The sequence below is a fragment of the Engraulis encrasicolus genome, chromosome 12 (assembly GCF_034702125.1).
Source record: "Engraulis encrasicolus isolate BLACKSEA-1 chromosome 12, IST_EnEncr_1.0, whole genome shotgun sequence".
Taxonomy (NCBI): domain Eukaryota; kingdom Metazoa; phylum Chordata; class Actinopteri; order Clupeiformes; family Engraulidae; genus Engraulis; species Engraulis encrasicolus.
In genome coordinates, this window is record NC_085868.1 from 6,649,426 (window position 1) to 6,672,981 (window position 23,556).

The window sequence follows — 23,556 nt, forward strand, 5'->3', positions numbered from 1 at the left end:
GGCCTTGTCTACATTCATATTTCCCAACCTCATAAAAAAAACCTTACGACCTTCAATGACCTTGTGAAATTGCTTACTATAATAAATTGTTTTACATTAACATGTGATGAGTTTTAGAATAACCTTTTAAAATAATTTGCCATTATGTCATATTGTCTACACAAGATCTGTTTAAATCGGTCACTACTGTATATAACTGACATGGAGAGGGGACAGAGTGTCCAGCCATAGGCCTGGAGTCCTTGACCCTTGACCCTTGATTTCTGTTCATGAGCCCTTCCAGTGGCGGAAGTTGCAGAACAATTGCACACAGGGCCCCAAGGCAAAACACTGACAGGGCCCACCATACGTTCGGCAAAGATCATACTATGGCCCCCACTACCAAATATGGCAGGGCCCCAAGGCAAATGCCCCGCTTGCCTCCACTATAGCTGCTCCCCTGTGCCCTCAGTTATCCATCTTTACCAAATTGTATAATTTATTTAAATGAAAAAAATGGGACAATCATGGCCCAATGTATGCCTATCGCCTACCCTGTTTGAGTGGAAATCTGGCCCTGATGAAGTTATAAAGTGTTTTGATATCCTGTCTGGCTACAATTTTACGTTCACTGTGAGAAGACGTAGCCATGGAGGCTTGGGCAGGTCTTTGCGCTTCTACAACACCATTCTCCTCCATTGTTATGCAAACCTCTTTCTTGAGAAGGATGATTTCCTTCATAGCCGTTGGGGGCGGGTGCAAATGTGCGTGCCCGAGAAAGAAATGCGCGCCCCCGTGTACGCGCTCCCGTTTAGAAAATATCACATGATGCAGGTTTGTCCAATCGGTGATTGGGGAAGGAAATACAACGCGCGTGCACGTTGTGGAGCAAAGAGAGCCGAAAGTGGAGACGGCGCATCTTGTATTAATTCGTTGAACAAGTACATCGTAAAGTCTTCGAAATGTCTGAGGAAAAGCCAAAGGTAAGCGCCAATTACTGTTAAATTTGCGAAGTTGTGAATATGTGTCTGCATGGGTATGGGTTAGCATTAATCGAAACAGGCGTTCAGTTCTGTGCACCATTGGTGTGGTGGTTGGTCAGTTTGCGCATTTGTGCAGATGACTATGGCAAGGGTGATTTTTTTTTTTGTATACTGATTCTTTATTTTGCAACAGCCATTCTTCTTTGGTCAGAATGATGCTGGTTGAGCCGTGTGTGCCTTCATTGAAACTGCGCCATTGTTTCGAGCTGCCGCGCAATATAATCGAAGTGGAATTCTGTGTATGCTTTTGCGGGTTTTCCTTTGTGAAAATGAAGTGGCGCTAGTCGGCCACGTTACGTCTCTGGCGTAGGGAAATGCCGCAAGAATAGCGGCGATGGAGCAACATAACCCGCACACAGTGGTCCGCCATTTGAAAGCCCATTTGATTAGCGTCAATCCTGTTCAGTTGGTTGTTTATGAATAAATGTTAATGTAAAACGGGGGATGATTTGACTGATGGTGACTCTTTATTTACAATGAATCTCAATTCGTTGATCAATGTCATGCCGGAGACTGAACCATGTGATCCTCTGCAATTGTGCTACTAGCTACAAAGCTAATTCAACGCTAGCCTTTGGTCGGCTTCTGAGAGCTAATACTAGCCTACAAACGCCGACTTCATAATATTAGTTACGATGACTTTGTGGGAAGTTGTAATTTATGCCAAATCAGTGACCATGACTACTAATCTTAGCTGGTGCATAGAGAACGTCAAATGACGGAATATTTTGGTTATATCTACAGTAAGCTGCTCCATTCTCAGCAGCTGTAGCCTACCATGGTTGCATGTAACAGGCTTTCATTGGCTTGGTTGATAGCTCTGCACGCAAGACATCCTGTGATGACTTTTGCGTGAGAATTGTTTGGTTGAAAAGGCATGCATCACTAGTTCGAGTTAACGTGCTGGCTGGCTACAGACACGCGCATGGAGCAGAGGAAGTAGTTGATAACCCAGCAATGCAATTTAAAGCCCAAGAGCTCCATTCACTTTTAATAACAATACAAGTTAAGGCAAGTCATACAATGTTTGAGTTTGCATTTTCATGTCACCAAGCCCTAACTCTGCTCTATTCTCTGGCCCGTGTATTTTTTACTTTCAGGAGGGAGTGAAAACTGAAAACGACCACATCAATCTGAAAGTAGCAGGGCAGGACGGGTCGGTGGTCCAGTTCAAGATTAAACGACACACACCTCTGAGTAAATTAATGAAGGCATACTGTGAACGACAGGTAGGCATGTGGCACCTTCTGTTTTCAAAGAGCGGAGTTGTATCACAGTTCTATGAACTGCTTTGAAATGCACAGCTAATTATTCTTACAGGTTTACATCAAGCCGCCAATGTTTGTGACATGATGTTATATTGGGGGATAGAATGTAGGAGGATGCTTTATCGTGCCACTGCACAAGCATATGATATGCCACTACAATGTGTGTTAGATAGAGGCATCACCCTCACAACTGCAATGTGCATGTTTGTATCATAGGCTTGAGATGCATCGTTCTTGGACGAGACGGCACGTGTCAGTAACTTTAACATTGTGTTTCTATATTATGTTTTCCACAGGGCTTGTCGATAAGGCAAATTCGATTTAGGTTTGACGGCCAGCCAATCAACGAGACGGACACGCCAGCACAGGTGAGGTGTAGAAGCTGCTTTTTTGGTTCACCTGGAAAGGTGACCATACCTGTATAATGTAACTATTCAGAATCTTTGGAGGACAAAGAACAAAGATTTAAATAATTTAGTGAGCTTTTTAGATGGAGTGCTGGTTCTGCGTGCACATCCATGTATATGTTTGCAAAAATCTTCAAGTAGAGTAGGATGCATCAACCCCGTACCTTTCCTAGTTCCATGTGAGGCCAGGACTTAACACCCCTTTAGGAGACCTTTGGAGACTCTAGGTCAGGGGTGGGGAATCTATGGCGATGTTTCAAATGACGTATTTTTGTCAGTGCACTGACAGTCAGTGCACAGTGCACTGCGGTCTTTAGTGCATAGTGTTGTGGAGAAATTTGAGCACTATGCACTGTGCCCTCGCTGGAAGTGACGGCTGAGCATGGCATTAGCTCGCCAAAATATGAGTTGGCTACTGTTTACAATGCACAGTGTCTGGTCTGGTGCTTCTATGTCCTTCACCCCAAAGGACAACAATCACACATGCAATACTTTGGTTGGCATGAAAAGGTTGGTGTCCCATCAACATTACTTACAGAATTAGGAGACTGTTGATCAAACTCTTCTACTGAACTGAATGCCACATTTCCTCCATGTCATCGTCAACATGGCAGCCGTTTAGTGCGTGCAGTGTCCATCATTCAAGCACTGCATTTTCCCGCCATTGTTAGGGGATCATCCTGGCACTTTCAGTGCACTTGCTCAACTGAGAATTTAAGCGTGAGCGCCCTAGGCACTGAAAAACAGTGCCCGAAGTGCACAATTGCGGCATTTGAGCCACGGCATATGTCTCGGGCACCATTTGCAACCCTTGAGGCCGTTTTATCCGCCCCCCCTTATATAATTTTAATGTTATGCAGTTTCACGTGAAATGTGACATATTTTGTAATGGAATCTTAGAAAATACATTTGCAATACACTTAATCTATATTCAGGGGACCTTGAGAAGGTGGGGTCTGTTTTAAAGGTGGCTGCCTTTAATATGGGCCTAAAGTGAAGGGGGGAATCCTGGCTTGTGTTCATAGTACGGCCCTCGGAGGACTTTTTAACAGTAGAACTGTGAACAGTGTAAATGGGTTTTGAAGATTTCATGGCAAGACCACAGGTCGAGTATACATTTTCAGAACTTCAAAGAAAATGGTTTGCGAAATTTAAAGACCTCTTGAGTGTCATTTTTAACCCTCAGCCATTCATTAACGAGGACCCACACAAATAACGGTGTCTGCCAGAAAGCAGCCTTTAATTTGGGTTTATTATATTAAACTGAAGAGATAAAGGACAGCACTCTCAGATTTTCAATTTTTTATTCACTCACGCAAATAGATCTTTTCATATGTAACATGTAATGTATGTTTGGGTCTAATTGAACCTTTTGTGAGCTTTTGCAGTTGTGTTTTGTGGAGTACATAATCGTTCCTTGCCTTCAACTACTGCAATGGTTTGCAATGGCTCCAGCTCTGTTTTTGATTGGCTGAAATGTGAAACATTCTGCAACGTTTTAGAATGTTTCATATGACTTGAACACAAGGAATATCTGTGCTGTGCCCTTGGGGCTGCCTTATTGTGATTGGCTATGGAAGTTCGAGAGTGTTGTCTGGCTTGACCTTATTGGCTACCAAGAGCGTAGTCTGTCTTTTGTTTCTCAAAAGCGTCGTTACTGACCACTTAGCAGGTTGCCAATGGGACATTGCATTGCATTGCTAACTTGGTTGGCATCGACGCTGTCAAGAAAAGCACCCCAATTGAGCTCAGGACTAACGTGTGCCTTGTGTTTGGTTTTCCACAGCTCGAGATGGAAGATGAGGATACGATCGACGTTTTTCAGCAGCAGACCGGAGGGCTATGCTAAAGGCCCCCCGCATGCCCGCCAGGCCTCCGCTTTGTTGAGCTATTTTAATTTCACGTCTCATTATGATGCTCTTTCAATGTTAATGTATTTTTTTTATTTCTTTTAATTTTTGGTTCAATTTTTGTTTTTTTGGTTTTGCCTAAATAAGGAATAAAGTATGCATTTTATTTCCCCACCCACCCCCCTTTCTTTGTGTGCGAGAACGGGGGTTGCTGGTCAGCTAAGGCTGTGTTGCCAATGTGTTGCCATCTGGGTCCCAGGTTAAAGGCTGGCATGGATTGGTCACTGCGCCTAACTTATGCTACCTCCATGGTGCCGGTGATCATAATTGATTTTTGTCGTCCCCCCCATAAAAAGAAAACTATGGGCAAAGTTTTATGTTGCTTGTCCACACACAAAGCATCTGGTTAAATGGTCAGGTTATATGTGGACACTATTGCCATTTTGGTTGCGTGTGTGTGTTTTGTTTTGTTTTCCTCCATGTCTATCCACACCATCAGAAAACAAAGCGGCAGTGAGGAATGTTTCCTCAGGCACACGAGAGGCGCCTGGAGATTCACTCTTAGAGCATCTACGGCTTCTGTTGCGCGCTGTGTTCTTCACTCTCCTAAGTCTTTCAGTGTATTGAGTTTCTCATCATTTGGACGCTTTTGTTAATGCAGAAGAGCATCATCTTTCAGTATTCTGTGTGTCTCCATCTGACATCTATTCACTTTTATTCAGGGAGGGGAAGGGGGTGGGGGGTATAACAGAACGATGTGTTCTCCGACCCCTCGTCTTTACGAGGCAGATGATTTGCTACATATTCAATGCTACCACATCACAGCATGTGGACCAAACACACACACACACACACACACACACGGAGGGTACACTGATGCATAAGAATATTGGATAATTAATGAAGAATAGTCGTCTGCTTTTTTCAGAAAGGACTTCCTTTTTAAATTGTGTTGTACGGCGTTATTTTTCTTGTTGCTTTCATTTTTTTGTGCTCCTGTCGTTTTGGCTAGGAGTAGGGTAATGGACATTGTAAGACCAAATTTTGCTCTCAGTCCCCCATCATCTTAGTCTTTGCAATACAATAAACGAAAAAGTCTGCTTTCATCGTCCGCTTTGCTTTTCATCATGGACTGACAAACCTGAATTGGGGGGGGGGTTGATCATTATTGCTATTTTAATCCTGCCATGTGTATCTTCCAGCCTCTGGGTAAATGTATTATGTATTACTAGCTCGTTTGCCTAAGATCAGAATGAGTGAAGTGGCTGGAACACACATGGCAGGATGTTTAGACTGAATCTGAAATGTCCACACATTCACAGCACAGTGCACCAAATGGGGAACAAAATAACAATGTGCACCTTTTACATGGTGCACTAATTGGTGAACTCGTGGATGTTTGGACGCACCCTTGCTCTCTGAACCGGGGATGTCTGCCTCTTGCTTTTCATCATGCTTCCTTAGCCAGGCTCATCAGCCCCAGCCCTGCCATTTTCATCACTAGTCATATGGCCATCATTTGTCCCCACGTGTAGTTTCCCAACCAGGCTGTCTAAGAAGGGGTGAAGAGAGGGATTTTTGGGAAATGGCTTTGTCCACAACTGGTCATGTTTCTGTACTGATTTGTACATTATTTGTTGTCCTTTTACTACTGTACACAATAAATATAGTTTGGTACTCAGATTTGGTGTGTCAGCTCAGCTGTCCTCATTCATTCATTATTATGCACGCTTGGATTTATTCTTGAGAAAGGCCCAGCATTTGTCTGTAGGATCCACAGGGCGGCGCTGTGGTTTCGTGGGGCCAAGGCGGAAGCTGGGTGTACGCCACCGCGGCATTAGCTGTGGCTTTTTGTTTTTAGCAACCTGCCCATCCGAACTTTAAAGTTGCAGCGTCTAAATAAATGCGCAGGCGACGACAATGGCAGGCACAGCCTTGAAAAGATTAATGGCAGAATATAAGCGTAAGTAATTAACAAATATTATCAAGTGTGTTGTCCGCCTCCTGGTTCTAGCCTGCGTTACAGTCTGGATGTGATCAGTTCACACTTTTCTACTAGCTACCTGTCAGTGTTCGTCTGAGTAAAGTGGGAAAAACTCGTGATATGATGGCGTTATGTGACATGCCATTATTAATGCCCTGGCTTTAACATATTTAACACCAATTCACAGCAGCCTTTGTTTTTTACCTCTCACAAACTATACCTCCAGCCAGATGACAATAATTATTTCAGGCAAAGTGGCTCATTAAAGAACGCAGCATAAAACGCATGGCATGTTTCTAGTCATTCCTTGCACTGTAGTTTATCCTTTCCACTACGTGTCACAGTTAAGATGCGAGCATGATTTACATAACCACACCCTGAAGATGTTTTGGTGCTGCCATCTGTAATATATATTTTTTTCTTGTGACAGAATTGACACTAAATCCCCCAGAAGGAATAGTCGCAGGTAAGGGTCTTACAGTTCATTCATTATAGCAGTTTCTGGTTGATTATTGCACGTCTATTATGCTGTTATTATAGTCACATACAAAAGCTCTATTCAGAATACGTAGAGACCGTTTTTTTCTGCTCTGATTTTGTCTACCCTAACAGGTCCAATTAACGAGGAGAATTTCTTTGAGTGGGAAGCTTTAATCATGTAAGTGTCAACATTACTTGAAATGACATTTCCATTGTAGGCAACTTTGTCTGTCAGTGGCGCCAGCATTGCCAGGGGTGCAAGAGTGACAGTGGCACAGCAAGGCAATAAAGCCATTGTTACAATGACCATGATCAAGTCATCTGTGCAGCTCCAGTTGTTAGTCATAACTTGTCTGCTTGGTGCAACCATAGGCAGCCTTTGGATGTGACATGGGTTTATTGAGGGCATTCTGAAAAACTCAGTTGTTACTAAGTGACTCCAAAATCTTTCATTCCTTAAACACTCTGTGACAACACGTTATATATTTCACCATTACTTGTTTATAACATGTTAATTGCAACAAATTGCACAGTTCCTTTCAGTTGCACAGTTCCTTATTGTCTTTTTCATAGTTGCTTGAATTGTGGGGATTTTGGTATTAAGTATGGTCCCACTTGAGGAGATTTTCTCCTTAGCCTGAGGTAGCAATAGACACGTGCTGCATTGACCTATATAACAGCTTCAGACTAGGGCCTAAAGCAAGGGTCACTGGGCTGGCAAGCACTAACACAAACAAACAAATAAACAAACAGATAACCAGGGGAGTATTCCAAGAACCTGACTCATTAGTAAACCAGGTTAAGTTAACCTTGAAGTGGTGGTAAGTCATCTAATAGAGGGGCCTAGAGTCCTTGTTTTCTTACCTAAATGATACTGTAGGTTAACGTAGCCAGGTTTATCACTTAACCATGTTCTTGGAATACCCCCCACCAACCGTATGGCATTGTGGTTGCGTGGTACCACACCACAACAAAATTATCTAAATAGGTTAGCAAGTTCCTTTGACGTCTCCTTTGAGTTCGAAGTCCTTTCCCTCTTCTTTCCAAGAAGCTTCGGCAGCTCTGCAGGACGTGGGGAATAGTCCACCATTACATGCTGCTCTAGACCCCTTCCATTGACGACAACAAGAGTTCATTTCCAAGGTGACCTTGAAGGAGTGAAACGTCTTCAAACTCAAATAAGTCGTCCAGGGGGCTATTCCGCAGACCTACTTAAGCGATAAACCTGGCTATGTGCTAACATACAGGAAGTGGAAAACCGGCTAAACGATAACCCACAGATTTCATTTGGTAAAGAAAATGTGGACTCTGACTTTTCTATGAGTATTTACCACTTACTACTTACCTCAAACTAACCTTGACCTGGGTCACTGCTGAGCCAGCTTTTTGAAATACTTCCTAGTTATTAACAGCTGAAATGTTTGGATAAACATGACCTGTCCTGCACCCACCTGAACAGGAGGCAGTCATATCAGCAATGCCCATGAAGCTGTTATGGTGTCATGCTCAGGGCAATTCTGTGGCATAGCCCCTAAATGGCAGTTGGTGATTTTTGTTGTTGTTGTTGTTGTTGTTGATGTTGTCTGGTTGGTTGTCATTTTTTTATTGCAATAAACATTGGCAAATAAGGAAAGTGCACAGCGAGACCTTTTCTCTGTAACACTGGCAGAGTTGGTGGATTTCAACCTGCAATCCGCTGCAACCCACAAGCTATACAGTGGTGGTTTCTGTATCATCTTGTCATATGTCCCGGCAAGGCCTTCTCTATTCAAACAGTTACTACTTTCTTAGCTTCAGCAGAGATTTTAGGAGTATATCAGTGTCTCTGTCTCTTGCTCTAATTGACTTGACTGTATGGATCTTCTGCATTCATTGACGAACCAGCAAGGCAAATCAAAATACAGCTGTTAATATTCAGTAATGGTGAGACGGACTGTTTATTTTTTTGTATTCTGCTGTTCTCTCCTTGCCCCCCTAGGAGGCAGTGTCTGCCTCAACCAGGCAAAGTTGTGTCTAGGGAGAGCCCTGTAGATAATTATGTCTGGAAACAGGTGTCCTCGCACAGCTGAGATGAGCATATTCAAAACGCCTGTTTCCATAACACTCTATGCATTGCTAGGTGACAGTAAGGAAAATAGAGAAAATGAAAAGCAGAGAGTCTAATCGTTACTTTGGTTGACTGGCAGTGATAATGCTCTGACCAGGCGTGCGGTGCGTAGCCAGGAGTGCAGTGTGTAGCCAGGCGTGCGGTGCTGCGTAGCCAGGCAACTGTTGTTGATGCGCCGGTACCTGTGGCAGTGAGGAAGGGCGATGGTGGGTGGGTGGCCGGCCGGGCAGGTGACAAAAGTGCGGTCTCATTTGGGTGCTGCGGTAACCCATCTGATCAACAGATAGAGGTGCGGAGAGCTTTAAAGTGTTTGTTTAAGCGGCGAGAGGCTGCCAACGCAAACACGGAACAGCGGAGGTGGCGGTGACTCTCCCGCTCCACCGCTCGCTCCCAAGCCCGTCAGCTCCCGTCAGTCCCCTCCAGCTGTCCGGCTCATCTGGGTCTAGCTGCAGCTACGGAGGAAGTGAGATGGTGTCTGTCCGATTAGGTTCCGATGGAACTGATTGGGGGCCCCTGTGCATTCAGATAAAGTCTGCTGTCGCTCTTGTCAGAAGAACTAGCTTTAATGGGCAGATTGGGTGGAAAGTAAACACAGAGCAGATTTGCCTTTTAAATGCGGGCAGTAGAGAGAGATTGATCACCGCTGGATGGAGTAGTACTGCTCGGGTTTCACACAGTGCCAGCGGACATGAGATGGGGAGATGATTCGGAGATGGGAAGTGGGGCATAGAGATGGGAGATGGGACGTAGAGATGGAAGATGACAATGACATTTTGGTAGGAGCATACACCAGGGTGGTGCAACCACATCTAATGCCATTATTGTATGGATTAGATGGGGTTTTGTAGATTATCTAAGAAGTATGCTCATTGCAGTACATTATCAGCCAATTTCCAATTGATTTATTGGCATTAGATATGGTTGTACCACCTGACGTCTTAGCCCAAAAAAAATCCTCTCCAAGCCCTCTCCAAGCTCTGTGCTACTGATGATGCCTAGGCCATAAAATTGCCATAGTTTCTATTTCTAATAGGCTGCGTAGAAATGAGAGATTGGATGTAGAGATTAAAAATGGGACGTAGAGTTTGAAGATAGGACATAGAGATGTCTGCCCTCCGCTGTGCTAGATATAGGTGAGCACTGTTCCTTACTTCCCCTCTCCAGATCATTTTGCGTATAGGCCATGAAATTGCTGTAGTAACTAATATTGCATGAAATAAACTAGCAGACCAGAGGGTCTCCAGAAAGACTAGACTTATTTTGTCCTTACCATAAAAAAACAAATCAAGAGCAGCTGCCTTTGCTGTTTTCTAGAGTGTGATGGTCTGTGTCCTAGTCTAGAAGGACGCCTGACTGGGAAACCCCAGGAAGTGGTGAATGGTGGAGGCCCTTTTAATCCCACCACAAGAAGGTTTCCTCTCTACGATAGAAAAGATTGTCAATTTGGTAGACCAAAATAAGTCATAACACGCATTACCAACAAACAGCAAACAAGTGTGCTCAAATCTGGTCTCCTTAGGGGGCGTGATCATCTCCTTCTTCCTTTCTTTACCTCCTTATTTTATTGGTGGTGGCTTGCATAAAGATGTGCACTACCTCCATCCGTTGCATGGATCTCGGAAAGTGTACCCATATGAATCGTGTCTTACTTTATCAACCATCTCTGGAGATGCCTCTTTGGAGATGCAGTGAAATAAGGCCCAACGTCTGCCGTACAAAATCCAAAACGCAATCATGAATTTGAGGAACATTGGGATTTGACTGAATATTGACTGAATCTCTCTAAATGTCTTGCTCATTTGTAGAACGAAGTTGCACTAACATCTACACTCTTCCCTGCAGCATTTTGATTGGTGTCACAACTTCACATGCATGTTTCAGTGTTACTGTCCAATGAATAGTTAATGTTTTGTCCATACTGTGGGATTGTAATGCACTTGTTTTTTACTCATTCATTCTAAAGAAAGAAACTGACAAACACACTCCTGCTCGCTCACCCCCACCCTCAGGTGAACTTGCAGATACCCTTAATACCTGCTCCTGCGCTTTTTATTGCATTTCCAAAACACACAATATTAGCAGGTCTCTTATGAAAACATGCCTGTGTAAACCTCTAGTGTGTGCGTGCGTGCGTGTGTGCGTGCGTGCGTGCGTGTGTGTGTGCACTTAACTGTCTAAACTTGGGTAAGCAGGGACTGGGTGTGCGTGCGTGCGTGTGTGCTTGACTGTGTAAACTTGGGTGAGCTAGGGCTTTGCGTGTGTGCCTCTGTAAGCCTCTAATCTGGCTGCACAGGGGTTGTGTGTGTTTGTGTGTGTGTGTGTAGCCTCTGTAAAACCATTATGTTCGTCCTGCTGCTGTTGTCATTGTTGCCAGATGTGAAGGTCTAAAAGTGCAGCACTCCTAGTCTGGCCTTGCGCCCACTGGCCCTGCGCCCAGTAAGAAAATGTGGCAACAATAGTTAATGTAAACCTATAGTGTGTGTGAGTGTGTGAGTGAGTGTGTGAGTGAGTGTGTGAGTGAGTGTGTGAGTGAGTGTGTGAGAGAGAGAGAGAGAGAGAGAGAGTGTGTGTGTGCGCGCGCGCGTGCGCCCCGAGGCTCAGGCCCAGTGAGGCTACACGGCACCAATAAAACTGCAGTTAATATGGAGGATCAGGAGAGATGCCATTACACACACACACACACACACACACACACACACACACACACACACACACACACACACACACACACAGCCCTGCAGTTACTGTGTGGGATCAGCAGTGATGCTTCCGTAATGGCTCTCCATATGGTTCATGGTGTGCTCTTGACTTCAGGGGGAGATGAGGAGCTGAGATGAGAAATGTTTGGAATTTGGTTCCTTCATAACTCTGAATCTCTTCTGAAAATCTGGTATCTCTCTTGTGTATATTATTCTACTCATTGAGGTGAACTTTCCTAATGTTGGTGTTGGCCATTGAATCTAATCAAGTAGGGGTGGCAGCAGCTAGTTGTAGTAGTAGTAAAAACATTATGCGACAGTATGTGGGATATCCCTTTTAAAATCCCCCCAAAAAGCAAATAATGAATAAAATCCTTGTGTTGTTGTGTTCCCTTCCAGGGGTCCGGAGGATACGTGTTTTGAGGGAGGCGTGTTCCCCGCCGTCCTCAGCTTTCCCGCTGACTACCCCCTCAGCCCCCCCAAGATGAAATTCACTTGCGACATGTTCCATCCCAACAGTAAGAGAAGCACCACATCTTCACTATTCATATACTCGTATGCAGTGCTATACGCATCTTATCAAATACAAACAGGGCTCTAAATGAACTTTTTTCATCACCTGCCAAAATGGCTAGTAGATGCTAATCTTACTAGCCAAACACACACTCACTAATTGGTCAAAATGGCTGATAATTTGGTCTTCTCTACTAGCCAAACTGAAATTTCACCAGGAGTTGGCCAGTTGAGTGTTAATTTAGAGCCCTGAATACAAATACTTGTATAAAAATCAACAAAATGTGAATATTTTGCCATCACTCGTCAATTACTTAGTAGATGTTAAATCTTACTAGTCACACACACACTATCAGTCAAAGTGGCTAGTTAGTTTTCTTTTTTACCAGCCGAACTGAATTTTCACCAGAATTTGGCCCATCGGCAGGTGTAGATTTAGAGCCCTGCTCATACGACATAGGGCTGCACAATTAATCGATAATAATCAACAATCGTGATTTAATTGTGATATCGAAACCGTGATTTCAATCAGGATTTAATCGTGGCTATTGACCTGCCTTCGAACGCCCTAGAAGCCAGAACATACTACAGGCTGGTGTTTCTGGCCAGAAATCTGTCCACATAAGTTTCATGCTATTGCCTACAATTCGGTTTTATTTTTTTCATCCTGTATATAATTCATTCTTGGTTATATTTCAATTCGTTATAATTTGATAGAAAATGCAGCAAAAATCAATAATCGTGATTAATAGTCGTGATTCCGATTTTGACCCAAGTAATCGTGATTATGATTTTTTTCCCATAATTGTGCAGCCCTAATACGGAGCAGCACACCACTATCACTTTTCTCACACACTCGCCTACACGCACGCACGCACGCGCGCGCGCGCGCGTTAGTCCTGGACCTTGCCTGTGACCTGCTCAAAATTTGGAGTTGGGGGACTTTCTCACTTGAACCAAGTTAGTGGGTCACTAGACATGAAAAATCATCGAGGTGTTCGTCCTCCATAGTGCCACGATTTTCACAATATGGGCACCAAATATGGCTACCATAATCTATGAGAAAAATCAATGCTGCATCTTCCATCCTAGTAGTAAGGGTTAAGGGTCCCACACCTTTCATACTGTGTGCTGTATGTTCCATTCATCATATTAAACGTTTTTCTGGGATTTTATATGAGTTCTATATGAATCATCAGAACAGTTTAAACTACAATCCATTCCATCACATTTGGATGACTGGATTTTGGGATGAAAGGGTGAGGTGGTATCTGTTTTTGGCGTACCATAAATCCAGGGACCAGGGTTCGATTTTCAATTTCCAATCCCTCGCCATCATTCTCTCCTGTCCCTTTGCCACATTGCCCTATCCAATAAGGGCCAAAAAAATGTCTTTTAATGACCAGGGGGAAAAAGCATGCCCGAGCATGTCAGACCTCCAGTGCTTGGTGTTTCCTCGTTTGGTTAGTTAGTTGCTTGCTGGAATGTTTTCCAGGAGGAGGGTGGCCAGGGTTGTCAGGGAAGTGTGCCCAGACAAAGGGCTTCCTGTTGGGGCCGGAGATAGCGGCGAGCTGGCCTGCGATAGCTGCATGGATGGACGGACACACAGGAGATTATCAGCCACAGGTGGACAGATCTGCATCCGGATCCATGGCCGATGGCTGGGGAAGGGGGGGTTGGTCAACGAGTGCAGTAGGGAGTGAATGAGTGAGTGAGAGCAAGAGAGGGAAAGAAGGAAAAAGATCGAGAGAGAGAGTGCACAGCGAAGAGAGAAACAGGGAGAGAGAGAGTGATGGAGTGCTGTGAGAGAGAGGGAGAGAGAGAAGGAGAGATGGAGACAGACAAAGAAATAAAGAAAGAGAGTGAATAGAGATATCATCTGCTGTGCAACACCGTGGGTGGTTGATAGCAGTGCGGCCGCCATGCTTTGATTGTGCTTATGTGTGCGTGTGTGTGGCGCTCCCTTTCTCTGTCACACACACACACACACACACAGACACTCGCACACACGTGGACACCCAGACGGTCAAGTGTGTAACTGATGTATGTCCTCTCTCTGTGGTCTACCCAGACGGTCAAGTGTGCATCTCCATACTACATGCTTCTGGTGACCCCATGGTCTTTCTCCATCACACACACACACACACACACACACACACACACACACACACACACACACACACACACACACGCGCGCGCGTCACATATGAAAGCTACTGAGTCTCTTCTCTCTCTCTGTAGTCTACCCAGATGGCCGAGTGTGCATCTCTATTCTCCATGCTCCTGGTGACGACCCCATGGGCTACGAGAGCAGCGCAGAGAGGTGGAGCCCTGTACAGAGTGTAGAGAAAATACTACTGTCAGTCGTCAGCATGCTCGCAGGTGAGGACACACACACACACACACACACACTCACAGCGATGATACACACACACACTCTCAGTCAGTTATGTACAGTCATGGGTAAGTGGTTAGGGCGTCAGACTCGTAGCCCAAAGGTTGCCGTTTCGACTCCCGAACCGCCAGGTTGGTGGGGGGTGTAATTAACCAGTGCTCTCCCCCCATCCTCTTCCATGACTGAGGTACCCTGAGCGTGGTAGTGTCCTGCTGCACTGCTCCCTTTTGGGGAGCCATTGGGGGCTGACCCCTTGCAAGAGTGAGGCATAAATGCAATTCCATTGTGTGCAGTGTGCTCTTGTGTGCTGTGGAGTGATTGGTCACAATGACAATGGGAGTTGGAGTTACCCAGTTGGGCTTTCACTTCACTTACGATGGGATTGGTGTGGTACGCATTTGTAGTAAATCTCACGTGAGGCTCTTCGTACGATGAGTTGTCTGCTCATATCTACAATGCTCTCATGATAGCTTGATCAATAAGGCCCATTGAGTCTAAATGAGGTTCTTCTCTTTTTTCCCCTGTGCAGAGCCTAATGATGAGAGTGGTGCCAACGTGGACGCCTCCAAGATGTGGAGAGAGGACCGAGAGCAGTTCTACCGACTAGCCAAACAGATCGTACGCAAATCACTGGGACTGTGAAACAAACACCTCTGGCCATCCGTCTTACTCCTCCCTCTCCTTCCTTCCTTCCTTCCTTCCTTCCTTCCCTCTCTATCCCTTCATTTTCAGGCCTGTCAATGCCTGATGCATCATCCCAATCTCCCTCATTACTACTCCAACCACCAGCATCAATACTTACACACACACTCTCACTCCCATTCTCCTCATCAGAGAGGGTTCCACATACCAGGCTCTCCTATCCCCACCACTCCCCCATTCCTGTTGCAGTTCAACGCACTTTACATCAGTCTTTTCCTTTGCTCTCTCTCTGTCTGCCTCATGGACAACATGACAACATAAGACATAGTCTTTTCTTTTCTTTTTCTTCCCGTGTGTATGATGGAGAGAGAGGAAAAATGGGTTCCCCCAACAATTCTGCATATGGCTGGACTACGAACTGGTGCTGGGAAGATGGAAGATGCTTTCGGAGTGGTGTCAGGTGGCATGAAAACATTTTTTCTTTTTTTCTTCATGATTTCTGAGAGCAAGAAAGTGATGGAGTCGCCTCCTAGTTCCCTAATAAATCCTGTGTATGGGGAGAGGAGCCATGGACTAGTGCTGGCAAAAGAGCGGTTGTGCTTTGGGAAAATGTGTCAGGTGGGGGTTGGAGGAGCAGCGGTGTGTGTGTGAGAGGGGGGGATTGTGGCTTGGGTGGGGTTGAACTGGGGGAGGTGTTGAAATGGAGGCCAGATATAAGGATGAAGTGGGGTGGGGGGGATAACACTGCCTGTGTTTGAGTTTGCAGCATGCCATATTCAGGTGTGTGAGTGTGCATCCGTTGGGATAAGTTTATCTGGTGTGTGTGTGCGTGCATGCGTGTGTGTGTGCGCGCACGCGCATTCGTGTGTGTGTTGAAGGAAGGATGCAGGGCTTTATCCCCACATCAGCCGGTTTCTTCATCATCAACAGCAGCAGTATGGGCCAATCACATTATTCACGCCACACACTGCACAGCTACAAATCCAGTACACACACAGTCATGGTCAATACTGAGCGGGAGACGTCTATATTTTAGGTTTCACAAGTTATACCATAATATATGCCTGACTGTATGTGTAAGTCACTTCTAAGACATCAGTAAAATCAATCATTTGCTTGGCATTTTCCTTTGTCATTTAGGATTTTTTCTTGACTTTATGGTAATAAAGACCTAGTAGGTTCTTGATTTTGCTTAGCACATGTTTTATAAGTAACTTAGTGTACATGGACAGTAACTAGCCATTTATTTGTGGCTAACCTGTGAACCTTAAAGTGTTACCAAAACACAATCTCAATTGAATCTGATTGGCCAGTGTCTTGTGTGTGGTGTTTTTCACAGTAGTCTGGTTGTCAGTTCACCAAGTCGGCGTCACAATCACGTGTCTGCTATGCAGAACCTGTGGCAGGTTAAAGTTTTCTCCCATGTTGAAATGGTGGTGCCGACAGCCACACAGTGTCACATGAAAAGAGTAAATAGAGTAGGGATAAGGCCAAAACATTGGAGTTTGAGGTCGCTTCACCTCACCATGTTCTACAGCATCAGACAAGTACAATGTTACAAGTATGCATCCATTGTTTGCATCTTTCCAACGGCGCCTCCTCTGCACTTTCCCCCATGTCAATATGGCGGAATGTTAACATTCACACGAAAATTCCCAGATGCCCGACTTAGTAAATATCAGCAATATTTGTTACAACTCAACTGCACTCCGCTCTCCATCCCATATTGTGAATGAACAAAGCCCTGTGTCTTTCCTAATCATTTTGTAGAGTGAGTGGGTTAATACTAAATAAATGAAGAACCTGTCAATCTAACATAGACACACTGATCAGTGGTGGATATGAATGGGGAAATGGGGGAAATAAAATGGGGGAAAACTTGTTTTTCACTAAGGTGCAGGTATACATGTATAGTGTGTATGTATACATGTGCACAGTTCCCAAGTGTGTATACGTGTGTCCATATACTGTACGCGGCGTATGCATGTGTGTGTATAGATGACACACACTCTGATTGTCAGAGATGCCTTAGTGGTCTCGTCTGACGCCCAGTAATTCACCCCGGGGTCGAGGGTGAAATTTAAAAGGTGGTTTATTCCTTTAATGTTGCAGATAAATATCAAAAAAAATATATAATGCTGCATCCGGAGTCACACTCCACTCCAGAGTTTAGTTTTAACAAGAGCAGCCAATCAAGGCAGACACGAGGAAGGAATCACCACCATGATTTATGATTTATTTAGGATTTTAATTTTGTGTGTCTACTATATGTCGGCATGTGGCACAGGAATGTTATACCAATGAAATAAAGGCCTGTGTGTGTTGAAGTGATATATGAGTGGCGTTTTTTATTGATGAAAAGTGTAGTGGATATGCAGGTGCACGCATGCACACACCTGTCTCAATACCATTGGGTTCTAGACTAAGTGAAAGAACAGAAATAGACTGTGGCACACTTTTTCATACCTGCAAACTCGTCACCTTTTTCCCGGCCAATTAGGTCATTCACGTGAATAGAAATAGAACCCCCGCTCTACACTGTCACCTTTTTTTCTTTGACGAGTTTGTAGGTCTGCTTTTTTTACTGGTTGTTCCGTTATCCAGTATGTGTCCTTTCTGTGTGCATCATGGGTACATTCCATTATCCAAACTACCGTCCTCGACTTGACACTTGTGGCCGTGGAAAAAGCAATGAACTTTTGGGGAACATTTCTCCATTCAACATCTTGACTGCAAATGAGAAAATGCCCTTTCAATTGCGCTTGTGCAAGATATTGAATATAGATATTGAGATATTAAACTTCAATAATCAATGACGTCTTGCAATCTCATCACAAGGCCACAAGCACAAGGGAGGACAGGAGTTTGGATAATGGTCTGCTCTGTAGCCCTTGTTTTTACGACAGTGGAGCATCTGTTTGCTTCTCCACTCAAGTTGACGAACAAGAGTCTTGGCACCAATTCAACTTTATTTGTACTAATATTATTTGAATGGAACTCTTTAAAGTCTTGAAATCAGTCTGGTTGGTTAAAACAACAATTAAGTAACAAATTAATTGAGTTTCTCTTTTAAAGTTCATGTGCATGTCGTTTAGGGCCAGGCTTCATAAAGATTAGAGCAGGTGTCTTCCGATAGAGGTCAGTGTGTGGGTGGATGGATATTGATGTGACATAGTAGACCACATATCAGACCTTCCTATTTTAATTATCCCATTGATGTGGCACCATGGTCAGACCACTGTATTTCTCTTGGATTACCGCTGTGTGTGTGGGAGGCCATGTGACATTATAGTCAGACCACCATATTTGTCTTGGCTTGTGCGTGTTTGTGTGTGTGTGTGTGTGTGTGTGTGTGAGAGAGAGAGAGAGGTAGAGAGAGAGTGGGTGTGTGAGTGAGTGGGTGTGTGTGGGAGCCAATTTGACATTATAGGCTGTCCACCATGTTTTTGTTGGCCGTCCATCACTCCTCATCGGAGGCAAAGTGCTTCCTGCTTTATCAGTGATCAGATCAACATCTGACATCTAACCACTCTGTCTTCATCTACGATTTATAGCTGCCTCTTATGCAAGTCGGTAGCATGCACCAACAATTTGAACTCTTTTGAACTCTGATATGTCACCCATAATGTTGTGAGCATTTCAATACTTTGAGAAAAACTGTGGTCTTTACCCTGCTAATTGTACCTTCACACTCTACTCTTACTGTTGCAATGTGTCACCAGGATGATCAACTTTAGCCATGAAACGTCCCACACTAAAGTGACTAGTGTTTCAGTTTCATTTTCCAACACCTGTATTAAAAAAAACAAAAGGGTTCCATTTTCAGTGATGGGCAACCTGGACCTGTTATTTTACAGTCCATCAATCAGGTGCTTATTCAACAGCAATCACCTGGTCATACGTACATATGCCCTGATGAAGACTCAGTGAGGGTTGACTTTTTTACAAGTCCCCAGATTAAACAAAGGGTTTTTAATTGTTATTGTTTTATTGTTTTATTGTGTCCTTGTTGTCAGCCTGTACAGTTGCCTGAAGTTGGCCTTAGTGCCACCACACTTTTAAACACATGGTTGATTTGGACAGATAAAACCAGGTCATTTGGAATATGTGGCACTGGATTGTAACTTATGAATCCAGATTGCCCATCACTGTGGCGGGTTGTCCCTGGCCATTGCCCCCTGGTCTTATATGTAAGGGATGACGAGGTGAACGGTTCCATGAAGTTAATGGCAAAAGTGAAGGCTTAAAACACCACAAGACAGGCCCTCTTCTGGAATCCACAGGGAAGAAGGCCAAGAAACAGCTGGCGTCGCGACCTAGATGCGGATGTGAAGAGGTCTGGCTATACATGGGGACAACTGGAAAAGATGGCCCAGGATCGAAATGACTGGAGAGCACTTGTTCGTGGCCTATGCCCAAAGTTGAGCGGTAGGCGTAAGTAAGTAAGTAAGTAAGAAGGCTTAAAAACTCTGGCGACGTGAGCAGCACGGCATCAAATTGGTCGACTTCGAAGGCTATTATTCCACTGTCTATCTGCCGTTAGCGTAGGGTATTTTTTTTATCTATTACTGTCTGTAAAGTTGTAGGAACCATGTCAACTGCACCAGAATCTAGCGACCAAGTAAGACGCTTCTCTGTCAGACATGTCTAATTTTGAACGCACATAGAATCCTCGTTTGGAATGCCAAAGATGTGACTTTCTTATAGGGGCGATTTTAGCTTTTGATCTTTAGGGGGCCTGGCCCCTGGTGCTGACACCGGTACCTGACAGAGCAAACGTTCCATTTCTATTTCAGATTTGAGATTTCCTTTTCAAAAGGCTTTCAATTTTAAATAACAGTTCACTCAATGAAGGACTACCCACAAGACATGACATTACATTTCCCCCCACGAAATCTAACTTACATTAGGCTACCTACATAGGTAATCCTTGTGATTGGTAGCCTACTGTGTGTCATATACACACCCTAATGGTTGTCATAGTTCTTATGTGATTGAGAGGAAAGAAAAAGAGAGAGGGAAATATTATAATACAGTAGGCCTATAGGAAGTATTATACAGAGTTAGTGTTGTCACGATACCAATATTTTGGTACCGGTATCGGTATCAACATGTATTTCGGTACTTTTCGGTACTAAAAAAAAAAACAAAAAAAAAACCTTTCTATGTCCTGTAATGCAATATTTTTCCAGCTCCCGGTACAAATCCCACCAATCTCAATATAACACGGTCATAATAGTCTACTCTGCACTGAAACAGTAGCATTTTTTTAATAATCCCATCCAAATCATTTTGTTAAAATGACACAAAATACAAAAACATGAGTGGATATTTATTTGGATAACACACATCACATCATAGTAAGTTACTTTTAATTCAAATGTGATATGGACTGTTAGTGAATGTGCAGTGAATTATTTCTCACTCATTTTCTTGTTTTCACTGCTGGTACATTTTAACCAAAACCCCAACTCAATATTACAGGAGCCACTACTTGCTGTTCCCCAGCACTTCAGGGGTTAATCTGAAACTCGCGCTGATCCAATCAGAAGCGCCCCTCTCTCTCTCTCGCTCACCCACCCACTCACTCCCACACACGCATCAGCAGGATCAAAAGCCCCCTCTTCTCTCTGTCTCACCCCGTATATATATTTATAAATGAGCTAGTTGTCTCGTAACCTGGCATGTTTAGCTAACTTGCTACAGCCAAAGACGCAATTTTACAGGATGGGTTCACAAAGCAATCAAACATAATGTCACTAATGCAAATTCTGCATACAGTAAAGCACGATATATCCCAACTGTAAGTTAAAGTTACAAATAAAAGTGCTTAGCAATCGCTAACGCTAACCGCTATTCAGTGTGGAGTTTATAAGCAGCAGCTGTCTAACAATAAACTTCACACAGTTCCCAATCATCAAAATCAGTAGGCTAAGTGAGAAGTTGGATAGCCCGCATTCTCACATCACAATTACAGCATCACCAAAATATGGATAAACCTCCCCTGCATATGGGCGAACCTCGACTATCAATGTAATGGTGACTCGCCGTAATATAGACCTAATTTCAGCAGAGATTTGCCTGCTGTTCGCTATTCCAAGGCTGAAGCATGTTTCATTCCCTTGAGTCACAACTTCTAAACGCTGCCAGGCAGATATAGGCCTATAATGTTGACTGTCCTGATGGTAGCGTAGGCTATTAGTAACAACCCCTATTTAGCACTATGTCCTCATCATTTGTATTCTGATTTTTTTTTCCTGATACATTTTCAAAGAAACGGCATGGTTTCCACAGTAGGCCTAGGTTGATTAGGCCTACGCACTGTATTCCATCTGTATTTGACTCCCCTTTCCGTTATCTTGCTACCTCAAGCTTTTGTGATTCTGACTGACTCACCTTGCATGAAGTGGTCAACAGAGAGCCCCATAACACTGGCGAAAGTGAAAGTAGGCTATTGTGCGTCGCAAGGCACCACCTGACAAAATCTTAGCCACCGCTACCTATGTTAAGCATGTTTCACGGATATCCACAACCTAATAATGGACGATTTTAATGGCCTTTCATCGCAACACTTTTTTACCATACCAGCTTACAAAATTATGTCAGTTATGATGACACCAATGCTATCATAGTCTGCACACAGCACTACAGTAGCCCACACCACTTTATTGTGTGTAGTGTAGCCTAGTGTGCATCATACCTTCTCATCACAAGAATATGCGCAGATTAGGGTTCTGTCTCGGCTGCATGATAAATCCAGAAACTACTTTCGCAAAAATCATAACTGAACACAACTCTGGCGGCAAACAGTTGCATGAAGATGCAAACCAATCAGAAGAGGTGTGGCAGACTCGTCACAAGACCTTTCTTGAAGTTCATACACAGGGTTGCCAGACGGGGCAGTCGCAGCAGAATATTGCGCAGGGGCAAAGCGACTGCGCAATTGCATTAATTCCCGATACAATTCACAAATAATATTTTAAAAGGCTCCTGAGCTAGTGGGGCCGAGCCAAGTCACGGTGGGGCCGTGGCCCCACTAAAAATAGCCTAAACTCGCCCCTGGGCCTAGATCATGTGCATGATTCCTACTGTAGCTTACAACGTTACATAGGCCTACAGGCCCTTGACCGTTGAATGGAATACAACAGAAGCACGCTGTCCATGTAGTATACGTCAGTGGATTCCAGCCCCCACTTTGGGAATTACTGCATGAATCCTCCTGACCTGAGCCCTGTTGGCCTGTTCTTTAATCCAACCCTGGTCGTGTCCCATAGTCCCACTCTGTACCCTGTCACCAGTGTCACCTGTTATCACCTGTTACCTGTCTCGCCTGTCAGGTGTGCCACTTACCTGCCGGCTTCCATTCAAGCCCCCACACCACCGCCTCCATCAGTCAGTCGACTCCCGCCAACGCTAACAAAACAACCACGTCAGTCTGCAGACTCTGATCAACTCCCACACACACACACACACACACACACACACACACACACACACACACACACACACACACACACACACACACACACTCACAATGTCAGCCTACAGCCTCTGATCAACTCCCACACAATTCAGGGCGAACACACACACGTGCACGCAAATACACCTCTGTTCACCTCCTCCGCACTTGTCCACACACACACACACACACACACACACACACACACACACACACACACACACACACACACACACACACACACACACACACACACACACACAAACCTTTGCCATCAACCTTATCGAATGAGTCCATAGCCCCATACACTCATCCCCTAAATGACCACTATGGTAAAGAGCTCCAACCAGGGTTGCCAGATGTGACTGAGGATTTCCAGCTGAAGAAATGCTCAAAAACTGCCAAGAGGCACTAAATTTCACTCAATTCAAATTAAATTGTATTGATTTCTATGGCCATAAATCTACAGGAAAATATTTGTATTGCTTTTGTTTTGTTTTTTTACCCACGGAAGGTCATCTTTAACAGTCCAATTCAGCGGAACACTGCCCAATTTGGCATCCCTGGGCCCAATCGCTGTACGCAGTACCACATTTGTAGACAGATCAATGATGTTTCTTTGGGCTCAGACGTCAAGGTGGTACAACCACAGCTAATTCCCATAAATTAATTAGTTTAATTGGTAGTTAATGTAGGCTGCAATGAATGGTTCCACTACCCTGATGTGTGC

The 23,556-nt window shown here is 44.2% G+C and overlaps 2 protein-coding genes across 2 annotated transcripts; both read left to right on the plus strand.

Annotated features, from left to right (window-relative positions):
- The first annotated feature begins 807 nt into the window (after positions 1–807).
- LOC134459245 (small ubiquitin-related modifier 3) lies at positions 808–6,230 on the plus strand. The gene is made up of 4 exons (XM_063211548.1): positions 808–962; positions 2,123–2,251; positions 2,587–2,658; positions 4,484–6,230. The coding sequence occupies exons 1-4, from the start codon at positions 942–944 to the stop codon at positions 4,544–4,546; spliced, it is 285 nt and encodes a 94-aa protein (XP_063067618.1). The 5' UTR covers positions 808–941; the 3' UTR covers positions 4,547–6,230.
- Positions 6,231–6,335: 105 nt separating this feature from the next.
- Positions 6,336–15,940, plus strand: ube2g2 (ubiquitin-conjugating enzyme E2G 2 (UBC7 homolog, yeast)). Its single transcript, XM_063211549.1, has 6 exons — positions 6,336–6,510; positions 6,962–6,997; positions 7,144–7,189; positions 12,217–12,335; positions 14,572–14,712; positions 15,255–15,940. Exons 1-6 carry the CDS (start codon positions 6,468–6,470, stop codon positions 15,365–15,367), a joined length of 498 nt encoding a protein of 165 aa, XP_063067619.1. The 5' UTR covers positions 6,336–6,467; the 3' UTR covers positions 15,368–15,940.
- Positions 15,941–23,556: the final 7,616 nt, after the last annotated feature.

Coding starts and splice junctions, on each gene's coding strand:
- LOC134459245 (XM_063211548.1), top strand. CDS start 942: ATGTCTGAGGAAAAGCCAAAG. Junction 2,252..2,586: donor AGGCATACTGTGAACGACAG/GTAGGCATGTGG, acceptor TGTTTTCCACAG/GGCTTGTCGATAAGGCAAAT. Junction 2,659..4,483: donor AGACGGACACGCCAGCACAG/GTGAGGTGTAGA, acceptor GGTTTTCCACAG/CTCGAGATGGAAGATGAGGA.
- ube2g2 (XM_063211549.1), top strand. CDS start 6,468: ATGGCAGGCACAGCCTTGAAAAGATTAATGGCAGAATATAAGC. Junction 12,336..14,571: donor CGACATGTTCCATCCCAACA/GTAAGAGAAGCA, acceptor CTCTCTCTGTAG/TCTACCCAGATGGCCGAGTG. Junction 14,713..15,254: donor AGTCGTCAGCATGCTCGCAG/GTGAGGACACAC, acceptor TCCCCTGTGCAG/AGCCTAATGATGAGAGTGGT.